At 40.7% G+C, this 13,397-nt stretch overlaps 1 protein-coding gene across 1 annotated transcript in view; it reads right to left on the reverse strand.

Annotated features, from left to right (window-relative positions):
* Nucleotides 1–13,397, reverse strand: part of BMPR2 (bone morphogenetic protein receptor type 2) — a 185,945-nt gene that overhangs the window by 16,142 nt on the left and 156,406 nt on the right. The window contains 5 exon segments of the mRNA XM_030579776.1: nucleotides 481–628; nucleotides 2,249–2,409; nucleotides 4,643–4,757; nucleotides 8,158–8,326; nucleotides 8,328–8,383. Coding sequence (XP_030435636.1) covers nucleotides 481–628; nucleotides 2,249–2,409; nucleotides 4,643–4,757; nucleotides 8,158–8,326; nucleotides 8,328–8,383 — 649 coding nt within the window.

Below are 13,397 nucleotides of genomic sequence, written 5' to 3' on the forward strand. Positions count from 1 at the left end.
AAAAAAAACCAAACAGATTGTATTTAACATGGGAGGGAGGCATAATCAGACTATAGGTCCCAGCATGCCATGTACAGCTGTTCGGCTATAGATGGAATACTACATGCCAGCACCTGTTAAATCCACAGGCTGCACCTCAGTAATACATACAAGGGTGGCTATGGGTTCCACTTTACCTGCCCATTTCCCCTTCTACCATATTACAGGCACTGAGTGAGTCTTCAGAGGATACTGGTATCAAAAGGGCAAATGAACTATACAAGGATGTGTTTCATCCATGTCCATTGTATTACAACTGAGTACACTGTACTAATTCCAATAAAATCCTTAACAGGCACTGAGATAAAGGTGAAAAACAGTGAAGAAAAATCTATTCTGTAACACAAGTGTAATGGATTGTATTTTTAAAATGTGAAAACACAAATTTGGTTTCTGATCCATATTTATTAACTTCATTATTTCAGTCAATCTTTTAGTTACCTGGGAAGAGGTCTGTGCATCTCATGAAGATCTCCCAGTAGATAAGGCCTAGTGCATACATATCTACTTGTTTCAGAGCAGATTCACAGTCCCTCAAGTTCACTGCTCCTTCGAGCACCTCAGGAGCCATATAGCGGATTGTACCAACCTGTAAGAACAAACAGTTGCAGTCTTAACTCATTAGGTAAAGTCTACATTTGACTCAGTTTATTACAGATCCTATTTATTATTCTTACCCTACCTTGTGTGTTCTTCTATCATTTAGAAGAAAAAGCAGTTACTTCCATTACGTATATCCTTGGACTCTAACCTCTTATCACCAGCCTAGTCATAATAAAACCTTTCCTGCGCTATCTTGCTTCTGTTGTACTTATCAAATACATGCAAAATAAATGATTACGTCCCTTGTATTGTGTCCTCATATTCAGCAGGACACAGTGGAAATGCCTTTGATAGAGGAATAATAATTCCACAAATAACTTCACTTTATAGCAGAGTATTTTATGGCAACAGGAGAGGACCTACTGGGAAAAATAATTCATCTTCTTCACCTAGGAACATTGGCAGGGCCGCCCCTTCTTTCCTGCAGGTTCAGGGAACATTGACGACTGTATGCCTACTCGCATGTCTATCACCACACATTTACTCTCATTGGGGAACAGGCAGCAAGGTCAGTCCAGCCCTTCTTCGTTACCGATTGGGTAGTGTTAGGTTCCACTTATGCTTGCCCTTTAAAAAGTGGTAACTTATTCTCTCTCTGCCTCTTTCTTCAGTTAGGCATTAAGTTCTGTATATCTAGAGAATTTACATCTAAGCATTAAGAATTATTTATTTATAGCATATTATTATTATTATTATTATAGCTGAATTCCAAGGGAATTACATTAACACAGTTGAACACATATTGAGAAGTGAGACTTCACTGTAAATGGACTGAAGCATTCTGGGACTTTCACTCTTTTTCACTTAAAGCAGTGCTTCACTATAATTGAGTTTCCTATATTCAGATTCCACTGTATTCATGCTTCTACAAGTTACAGAAAGAAGCAGGTTCTTAAACATCCTTGCATGGGTCAGCACCCCTCAATCTCCACAATCTGACCACATAATGATGTCAGGGGATGATGGAAGGGTCTAAATGGCTTGTAGAAAGCTGGAAGTGGGACATGGAGACTTTATTTCCATGCCACTTCTTCAAATCCACTTCAGGGTTGGTCATGACAAAAGATCATTACCATCTGAAGGTTGTTTGGGGCCTATACAAAAAGAACTGGCAATCTCGATACAAGACCTAAAGACTGTGTATCCAAACCACAACAAACCCCAATGCAATTGCACCTATGTTTACAGATCTCAGCAGAGAGACAAAGGATTGAATTGGTATGGAGAGTCAATTACTTTCTGGGACCTAGCAGTGGTCTCTCCAAGTTTGGACCAAGGGGCTTTGGTGGGAAAATGTGCACTGCCACTGATCTGTCAGACCTATTCTATTGAAAGAGCACTTCCAACTCCAGGGCTGTCTATATGTTCTCTTTCAAAAACACCAAATTTGTTTTAAAATGTTTTATTAAAAGGGCCAAAGAATCTTATCGCCCCAATGCTATAACCCACTCTTTTCAATATCTTCCCTTCATAGAAATTGGGCAACCATTGCATTTACCCTGTGACTTGAGGAGCAAATATTTCAAGACTGCTTCCAAATTCATTTTTCTCTTGCTAGATACCATTTACAAATGCCCATCATTGTGTTTTCTTAATTCATGCTCACCTCACTAATGGCTGCATTGTCCTCCTCGCCCGGACGTACCAGTCGATTTCCAGTTAATCTCATGGATAATCCAAAATCACTAATTACACATGTTCCATCATTCTTCACCAATACATTACGGCTGTTCAAGTCGCGATGGGAAATTGCAGGTTTATAATGGTCTATTGGGAGAGATGGAAATGTTCATTATTACTTGAGTAGCTCTTTTGCTTGGCAAAAGAGGAACCAAATTGTGTTTGCTTGGTTTTTATAGAACTTTTGTTTTTAAGGCCGCTAACAATTTCCCCTGCTTACAGTGACCACTGCAACATGTTCTATTAACTACTGAAACACTGACAGGTGTTCATGATATTTTGCTATTTATGTGCAATGCATTATTATATAATTGTGATACATAGATCTAATAGTCAGTAAGATTCTTTTGATTCCAAAAGTAGTTCAGCATTTTAGCTGTAGTGTATTTAAGCATAGATCTGCTGTCACGGATCTAATGGCTAGTCCAAATGAGGTCACCATATTCATACAGTCCTCATTTAAAAGAAAGCACCAGCAATTCACTATAATTAGCTTGGTGTCTGTGCAGAAACTGGACAGATGGGGGCACTTATATCAGTATACGTCTCACACTTATTCCAATGCTTGAACACATTACAGTACTATTGAAATGGATCTCAGTTGCCCCACAGGAGAACCTCAGATTCCTCTTAAATTTACTACTCCAGTTGGACAACTGAACACACATGGGTAAGTCTAAACTGCAATTAGACACCCATGGTTGACTTGGGCCATCAGACTTGGACTCGTGGGCCTTGAGCTAAAGGGCTATTTAATTGCAGTGTAGAGGTTTCAGATCATGCTGCAGCCCAAGCTCCGGAACCCTCCCACCTTGCAGGGTTCTAGAGCCTGCGCTCCAGCCAAAGCCTGAACATCTACCTTGCAGTTTAACAGCCCCTTAGCCTTAGGCCCACGAGCTCACATCAGCTGGCACGGGCCAGCCAGAGGTTTTTAGTTGCAGTATAGATGTTTTTAGCAAATTTTTGTGGATTTCACTATAAATTGTATAATATAGCTGAACAAGTTAATTATACAGAGGCTTAGCAATGCTTTTATCATAAAATATTGTGACTATAATCTTAACAAGAATTCTCAAGTTACTACTGCTAGACAGTGGAAGAGTTTATATCCATTATTTGAATCAAGACTTGTTCACTACAACACCCAAGACTATAGAGGTGATTTTGTTCTGATCTGATATTCATAGAACCACAGGAGCTTCTTAAACACTGCGAGCTCCTTGCTGGCTTTTACAAATCAGTCTATTGCTCTCTCTCTATGGTGGTGGACGGCTTACACAATTATAGCTGCTTACGAAGATACCTGGATGTAAATTTCAAAATGATTAAATTAAGGTGGTGCCTGCAGTTTCACTAGCATACATGAATACCAAGTATGGTAGCACTAGCCTGGTATTTAAGTAGCTATTTTCCTTTATTTTTCACAGTCTTAGCAAATATCAATCCTTATTTTTATGTAACCTTGCTTTTTTAATCGAACATTCAGCACACTCTCAAGTTCTAGCAGTTACTGGTGAATTGATCTTTCCACAGCTTTTTATCTTTTCCTTTTGTAACAAAAAGGCTAATACCTCACTGCCTGCCAATACTCCGCAATCTTTTACATCACACATCTCAGAATATGTCTGGTATAAAATCACGATACTTTAGCTCCTAAAATGTTAAATGAAGCATGCAAGCACAGAAGAAAAACCCTTATATCAGTATGTTGTCCCATCTAGTGCTGTAATAAACCATTAAAGTATGGTAGGTCATGTCATTTATACACCAAAAAGCTATAATCTTTGTCCTGAAATAAAAAATGAAATAGTATGAAAAATAAAACTACAATAAAACAGAAGATTTAAATATTTTCCTTCCATATACATCATACCCACCCTTTTAAACCACATACACTATTTCAGTGACCTATACCTGAACTGCACAATGCATGAGAACACTTCAATTTTCTTGCATTTAGATACTGTACGTTAAATTTTTTAGGTCTTTAGTAATTTGTTGCTATGATACAGCAGCATTGTGCAACTCTGCTTCTTGCTTGCCTGTTTATAGGATTCTGTAGCATCTCATTCCACATTTTCATAGAAGTGTCTACAGATCTATATCATGGTCCTGACGTACTCAGGAGATCAGAATGTACTGCAGGAAGCTCTTTGTAGTCTATTCTGAGTCATCATCTGCTCACATTAATTAATTTCTCAAACCATATATTTTCTCTTCATTACTAAGATTAAAAACAAAACAACCACCTCCCGCCCCCAACTACTACCTGGTACCAGCACAGTTATTGTGGTGAAAACATGTCCCTTCCTGACCATACCTCCTCGAGGTAACTCTGTGTGAAGGTATGCCAGGCCCCTGGTTACCGAATGTGCCAAACGACAGGAGCTCACCCAGTCGCTGGTGTGAAGACTCAAATACTTGCACAAAGAACCCTAGAGAAAGAATAAAAACAGTGCATTGACATTTTATCATGTTGAATAACCAAGTCAAAATCTTTTCAAGGGCCCACATGACACACAGTACTCCCTAATACCCTGATCCTGAAATTGCTCATCAGTCTACCTGCATCCCATCAGTTGCTGGATCAGGGTCCAAGTTTACCTTTATGAGTGTTTGTTGCTGCTATTGGTTTTTTGGTTTAGTCAGAAAATGAAAGTAGATAAACCAAGAGACTGCATTTATTTTTTGCAGCTGTTATAATATTCTGAAATTCCTGATGAATAGTGCCTGAACAAAGGTAACTGAAGAAACTATTAGGCTGAGTACAAAGTGGTGGACTTCAAACAATATCAAGATTTTAGTCATAATAAGAGGTTTACTAACTTATCTCCCTGATATTTTCCCAGTCCCAGCAGATTTAGGCTTGGTCTGCACTACCAATTGATGTTAGTATAACTATGTCACTCAAGGTGTGCAAAATCCACCCTCTTGAGCAACACATTCATACCAACCAAACTTGCAGTGTCGACAGCGCTACATAGCCAGGAGGGCTTGTCCAGTTGACATAGTTACTTGAGAGGTGGAATATAAATGTCGACGTAGACGGCGTCTTCACTAAGTGCTATAAGTGTAGACAAGCCCTTAGTCAGTCAGCAAATATTGCAGGGATAGAAACAGGAACATCATGATCCCCTTTCCCACCGAGAGAAGTTAAACAAGGAAATAGAGCTCCTGACAAAGCTGTGGAGGAACAAATCTGAAAGAGAAACTGAATGCTGTCATTTTGGGAATTGAAAAGATTCCAGATAGCTCTTATTTTCAAAAAGTGTCTATAGGAAAAACTCCAGTCTCATCTATCTGGAAGATGCAAGATTCCCAGTAAAATAAGGACTAGATCCTACCAATCTTTACTCCCACATGCACTCCTTTATGCAAGTAGTCTTACTAACATTACAGTCCATTAAACCTCTCCTCCCCCCAAGAGCCCAGCAACAGAGCACTCCCCAGCCCAGATACTCAGACCCTCTGCCCCCTCCCCGAAGCCCAGCCATGAGGTGCTCCCCTAGGCCAGGCACCTGCACCCCCTTCCCACAGAGCCCTGCCATAGGGCACACACCCAGGCCAGCCAGCCAGCCACATCCACTATCCCCAGACCTCAGCTGTGGGTTACCCCCTATCCCAGACTCTTGCAGGCCCTCCTCTTAGAGCCCAGGGATCCAGAGTGAGAAACAGCCTGATGCTGAGTCCCGGGCTTGTACATAGTTTCCTGCACACTGCCACCTTCCTTCGGGACATGCTGGGAAATGCAGCTGCCAGGAACTCTCCAGACCCCCGTTCTTCCCAACAGTGTCTTATATTTGCAAGCTAGGGAGCTGGTCTCTGCTGGGTCCAATGTCCCCTAGTGGCAGCCAGCAGCTCTGCAGCCCCAGTTCTGTGGACGTAAAGGAAATTCTGCACAAATTCTGCATTGCACAGTGGTGCAGAACTCCCCCAGGGGTAGTATATGCATTACAATAAAGTGCTTATTTACATGATTGCATACTATGTTTGCCTATAAGACCCGCTTCATTCATACTCAGGTACATAAGTAGCACAGTGGCAAAAGTGTTTTTTCCACTGTCTTCATACTGAAATTAGCTGAACCAGTTTTACTTGATCTTTCAAGAACAATTTTTCTCTCTCTCAGGTTATGACCAAGTGGAAAATTTCAAACTAGAAATTAGTTTGGGAAAGTGATCTGTAACAAAAAGGCTACGTTCACTGCCTGACAATACTCTGTAAACTTTACATCACACATCTCATATCTCTGATATACAATTACAACACTTTTTGCTTGTGTAAATCACTGCACCTGAGGTCTGCATGTGACTGAGCTTTTCCTGTGGGAATTCTTGGTTTGTAGCGGTCTCTCTACTTACATATCCATCTCACTGCGAGTGCTTTTTCAGAGGCATTTTTAGTTTTAATCACTGACAACTAAGACATCTTTATAGCATTCAAGTTTAATCACTGGCACCTGGTACTGTCTCCTTTACAAGTTATGCCACATAGTTTGGCTTTTAAAATATTTTATATAGCTTTTATATTATGTATTCATTTTTAATTCTCACTTAAAGTGTGCGCGCACGTGCGTGTGTATATTTATATATATGAAAGCTTAAATATCTTGGATGGGCAGCATTTATATATAAGAAATAATGTTTTACTATTGATTAAAATAATTACCCTTGGATATTCCATTCCTATTGAACACTGATGCTTCCCACCCATTTTCACCCCCAAGACTCATCCCACAATCCTCATCTTTCTGGATAGTAGAGAATATGGTTTAGTAGCTCAGTTATACAAGGACAAATCTCATTTTTAAAGTTATCTGATTGCCTGAATATATAACTATTTTATCTATTAAAACCAACAAGAACCAAATAAAAATTAAAGCTTGTGTTTGTTATATATATTTCACATACACTTCAATTATTTTATAATATTATTTCATCATTAATGTATGTAACATTAGTTACTATGTATGCACACTCCCCCAATGATGAATTCAGCCAGTTCTGGTATGAGGTCACAAAATCAACCAGAACAAAGCATGCTACACAACATTTTGGCAAAGGGCATGAAGAAAATTATTCCCATCAGTCTCACTTCCTGCCTATCTTTTTTAAACAAAATACTATGAGGTCTTTAATGTCCACATGGAGCAACCGACTCATCCGTAGTTTTTAAAATCTCATGTGAAAGATCACTCTCCACCTCCCCCCTCCGTAACACACACACTATAAGTTGCATAGAACTCAATTTATTTGCTGTGGGAGAATTAAGGTGAGGTGATTCAGTATTTCTAGCCTGACCTCAGGCTCCTTTGAAGTACACTGGTCCTTTATGACTTTGCTCTTCTAGCCTCCTAGTTCAACTCCAGCTATTCTCAAATCCTTATGTCATATTTCTATCTCCTCTAACTCAGAGAGTATAGCAGATGCGATACCTGCTTAGGGCCTCTGTGCCCTCCCCAGCAGTCTCATATCAGTCCTCAGGAGCTTCTAATCCTATTCCTTGAATAGCTTTCTGCCAGTCTGCTGCTGGTGCAAAGTGGTTCTCAGCCTCTCTGGCAGCAGCCCCCTTCTGCCTCGGCTGCAGTTTCTTATGTCAACTGTTGGTGATCAACCAACTGGCCACACCTGAGGGAGTAGCTACTCACCCCTTAATCCCTTAGGCTGGGTCAACACTATCACCTATTTCAGTGTAACTTACACCGCTCAGGGTGTGAATAAGACCCCTCCTGAGCAACATAAGTTATACCAATCTAAGCACCAGGGTGGACACTACAACATCCTCTCTACTTTACTATTCTTAGTATAAACCAATTTATTTCTGTGAAGTACTTACATTGGGATAATATTCCATCACCAACAAATATTCCATACGTCCATCTGCAGTGAATCGCTCGTCGCCCACAATGAAGCGGCAATATGTGTCATGGTCCAGTGGGACTCTGTAAATGTTCCTCTCGTTGATAAAGTTCTGGCGGTTAGCAAAGGAAAATACTTTTACAGCCTGGATGCTCATCTAGGGAACCTTTATACACAGCTCCATATCGCCCCCGGCCAATCAGCTGTAAAAAGTTAAAAGTAGTCATTACATGGATTAAAATAGTAATGATCAAGAGAGATTTTCACGCTGCAAAGTAGAATGAATATAGTTAGGGTCACGTTTTAAAATTTCACTATCATATACTCCACATGTATTACCAAATAGAGTGTCAGCATTCAAGAAATACATTCTCATAAAATTGAGGTTCAGATTTGCATGAAATAAATGCATACACATGCTAAAATTTGATAATGGCATAGCACTATACTTCCACAAGGAATTACTCATTATGTACAGGCAAAGAAATATACATGTGAGCACAAATTTTTGGAATACAAACCTCTAGCTCTAGTTTAAAAAGTTTGTTTTTAAAACAGTTACTGTCCCATGAGAGAAAGAGCAGGTTCCAAGTAAACTATGACGTTTTGAACACTGTATTGAATATGGTTCTCAGAGAAGACAGATCCTACAGCTGCATTTCTGTGACCCTAAAAGTGTCTCAAACCAAGAAAGCAAGAGACTCTCTGGTATCAAGCACTCAGTTTCAGCTGGCTTGACCAGCCCAGTACCCCAACTCACTGTTGTCATAATCTGTATCTAAAAGGTGTCATGTAAGGTATCGGAAGTGAACAGGTGACGCACTGGTGATTAATATCATTGTGAAATGTACGCATTAACGTTATATATAATTACACATAGTCTGTAAACCAGCCATGTAGGTAAAACAGGTTTTTTTCTAGCCAAAGGAATGTGGGTCTGCCTGCTTGAGTGTGCTTCCATGTTTCAAGCCAGGTAAAAGACCATGGGTATCGGAGACTGCAGGAAGATCATTTGCATTGTAAAAAAAAATCATAAACGGGAAGAAGCCAGCATAGCCTCTACACCAGACAGTGTGACATTTACATTCAGCAGGGGAAAGGAACTTTATTAGGGATACTCTTCAGAAAAATGCATTTCAAAGGTTGACTGGACTATAAAGAGGGGAAAGCGAACCTCTAAATCATTCTTCACCTGAGGAGTCAAGAAACTAAGTGCTTTGAGCTCTGGTTAATGAACGGGTTTGCCGTGCTGGAAGATGACAGTGGTGAGAAAAATTTGAACAAAAGACTAGTTTGAAGTTGAGTTTTAGTCTTATAAACATCTTTTTACTTTTGTTTGTAACCATTTTTATCCTTATTCCTTATACTTGGTATCACTTAAACATATGTCCTTTTGTTAATAAACTGGTTTTACTTTTACCATAAACCAACTCAGTGCTTTGATGGAAGGGAAGGGTGTGCTAACCCTCTAGTCAAGTTAATAAGATGCTGTGTTCTGTGTCTTTAAAGGGCAGTGAACGTAAGATTTTTAGGTCCTACAGTCAGAGGGGCTGTGCACTGGAGAAAAGATGTCTCTGTGACCTCAGGAACTAGAGTTCACTGATTATAACCTCTAAGCACGGTTGATACAAGTAGATTTGTTGTTTTTTGTTTTTTTGGGCAAGTCCTGAAAAGAGTTTGCTGGCACAGAAGACAAGCTGGTGTGTCAGGGAGCTAACACATCTCTTAGCGGCAGCAAAGCTCTCACTTGCTGAGGCTGAGGGGTAACATGGCAGCTCATGGTTCCAAGAACCCTAGCACAGTGTCACAATTTACAACTGTGGTTCTACTTTGAGTAGTTATATTGTAATATGGCATTGCAGAATTTCATGTTTATTGTGTCTCACTTATTTTCACAGACAGCTTGCTGAAAGTTCGGAAATTAAAAATAAAACAATCCAGTCAGCCTGAGTCTAGCCGGGTTCCTTCCTTTTCCCACAGTTACATCCAGATATCCCATTATCTTCAAATGATGCTATCAGTTACATTTGTGCAGTCCCCTAAGCCTTCAGCCAGAGTTGCACAGGTGTAACTGAGGGCATAAGTAGAATTGCAATATATTTATTAAGATGCATGAGAAGAAAAGAAGCAAGTCTGGCTCTCAGAGCCCAAGAGGAGTTTGCATCTAGCAGTTAGAAAAGACCCTATCTTTTTATTTCTAAATGGAACAATCTTGATATAAAATTAGCGAGACACAATAATTAGAGGGTTCTACTAAAAATAAATATTCACCTTTCAGGGTAGAATACTTTTAAAATGTTATTTAAAATTTTGTTTTAAAACCAAGCAATTTAAAACATTTCTCTGTTTGAAATTGTTTTTTAAATCCCAAATAGAGTTTTTAAAGTAGCCACTGGGACACAGACCTTCAAAAGGAGCAAATAAAAAATGGACAAGACAATCTGCTGGCATTTCATAGTTTTTATATAGACGGTCCTGAAGGAGCTACAGATCCTACACTGCAATGCATCATGAAAATGTCACTACTGCACAAACACATAGACACACTGTAGTGAATATATTGTACTGTATAACAATAACGCAACGTTGCCCAAAAGTCTATATAACGTTCCAGTGCAACCATAGGCAAAACTAGACTTTACTCCATTTCTTTCTGCTCCAAATGTATAAATTAACTCATTTATTCAGCATATTTTTTAAAAAACGCACCACAGATAAAACCCATTTTTTCTGTAGTGCTGATTTTCTTACCATCAATATTTTGCAAAGTAAATGTTTTTAACTCATGCATGACCAATCAATCTCATTGTTCACAGTTAACTGTACTCTTTTAGGGAGTTTATGAGCACTAAGTAATCTTACTTGTTGTATGTATTGAAAACCCAAAGAACAAAAGCAATGAGTTAAGGATGCTGTGTCAACCTCTCCTTGCTTTTAGTGGTTTGCATATCACCCTTAAAGACATACATACTTTCAGCTTGTTTAGGTTCTATATTTGCCCTGATTTAAAACGGTTATAATCTATTGCAGAAAGTCATGAAAATCTAACTTCCATCTTTGCAACCTCCACTTTTCCATAACTCCCTCCCAGTTCTGATCCAAAATATAATCCGGTCCCAGCATAATTCCCAGTGCCTTAAACCAGTTCGGCTCCACAATAGTCCCCTAGCAAAGTTGGGGGACAAGAGATCACCCAAGCCCCAGCAGGATTGCGTCACTCTTCTCTCAATTTATGAGAGCTGATGAAGCCTGATCAAAAGAGTGCTGATATTCAGTCAAAACCAGATCATAATCATGAGTAATAAACAGAGTCACATCATCAGTTTATGTGGAGACTCACTGGGGTACAAGCTCAAACAGGGAGAGAAAGGATTTGCAATACGCAGAACAGAGGCTTGATAGAGCATACAATATCCCAGACAGGGAACAACCCTGTTTGATTCCCCTACAGCAGTGGTGGGCAACCTGCAGCCAGCACACGGGCCGTCAGGTTAATCCGCTGGTGGGCTGCGAGACAGTGTTTACATTGACCATCTCCAGGCACAGCCTCCTGCAGCTCCCTGTGGCAGCGATTTGCTGTTCGCAGCCAATGGGAGTCGTGGGAAGTGGTGGCCAGCGCGTCCCTGTGGCCCATGCTGCTTCCCACAGCTCCAAATGGCCAGAAACGGGCAACCGTGGTCACTGGGAGCTGCAGGCGCCCATGGCTGGGGACGGTCAATATAAACAAACAGTCTTGCAGCCCGTCAGCTTACCCTGACAGGCTGCGTGCGAGCCGTGGGTGCGGGTTCCCCATCACTGCCCTATAGACTGGAAAGCGGGCATTCAAAATACCATTCATCTTAAGAAGACGACTATATCATTACACACTACAGCAACTGAATGCAGAGGACAAACCTGGGCTCAAAACCAAAAGCACAAAGGATGCAAAAAACAAATATCTATGATCTACACGATCAAAAGCCTTTTCTTGGTCAAGGAAAATCAACCCAATATGCAAATCAAAATTTCTGAGGCTGAAATTACCTCCTGCATTAGGAAAAGGTTATCAAAATGGACCTGTATGAACGCAATAGGTCTGATCAGGGTGCATGACTGAACCCGTCAATGTTCAGTCTATTTGCCAAGGCATTTGAAAAAAGGTTATATTCAGGGCAAAGTGGGGACACAGGTCTCCAATTCTTCACCTCCCCAAGGTCTCTATTCCTAGGCAACAGGAAGAACCACTTGATGACAACTGAGTGGCTGTTTTCTCTGATACCCCCTGAAAAACTTGAAGCAAATCAGGCCCAAGAAGGGTCCCGAAAGGCCTTATAAAACTCAATAGGCAAACCATCAATACCTTGTGCCTGTCTTAGAGCAAAGTCATTTAGTGCAGAAGTCAATTCTGAGAGTGCCAGATCCTGTTCAAGTCCGTCCACATTCAATGCTGAGATCCTAAGAAGATCCTCAAGGAGCCACCAAGTCTCAGATGGACACACAGGCTCTGTGGCATACAGGTCTGAGAAAAAAATCACAGCAAAGTTCCTAATCCCATCCTTCATCTGTTGATGCTATGAAGTGTCTTGTTGATAGTGTTGGTTTATTATTTTGGGGGGAAAGGAGAAACTTCTCCCTGGGACAATGAGTGAGTTGTATCAAATATCCTTCCCTTATTATCTCAAGCACTCATTTTCTGAGATGGTTCATTCCCAGAGGAAGGCACTTTTCATGACGTCTGAAGCCTTGCAGGTAAAACAACTTGTGGGAGGGGGGGATGCTTTGCAGCCTTCTCAACCACCTCAGCACTGACATTGCCTCCATGATGGCTTGGAGCAGAAATTTCTTCCCTCCTGGTTCCCACCAACCTTGCCTTCCCAGGAGATTCAAGAGGCTACAGTGAAACCTTCCTGTTTGCTCTGCAAACTGTACAAACAGGAGCACCATGACCAAGGGAGAAGCCATGGGGACTTGAAAACATGTCACTGACTGTGGCCTGGTCTTAGTGAAGGAAGCTTCCATAAAGACAGCTCAAGTCTCTTGGCACAGACCTTGCCCAAACTCCAACTTGGAGCTAGTTTCACTGTGGCCTGCTCAGCTGTCTTAGAGATTACCTTGCCTACATGCCATCAGAAGCCAGACTTCCCTGCAGTGTCTCAGCAGGGACATGGAAGCTGAGTTCCTGTGGTCTGCTGTCATTCTCTGCCATTTCTGAGACATGGGAAAGAGGAGCAGCAATGC

This window comes from Gopherus evgoodei, chromosome 11 (assembly GCF_007399415.2).
Source record: "Gopherus evgoodei ecotype Sinaloan lineage chromosome 11, rGopEvg1_v1.p, whole genome shotgun sequence".
NCBI lineage: Eukaryota > Metazoa > Chordata > Testudines > Testudinidae > Gopherus > Gopherus evgoodei.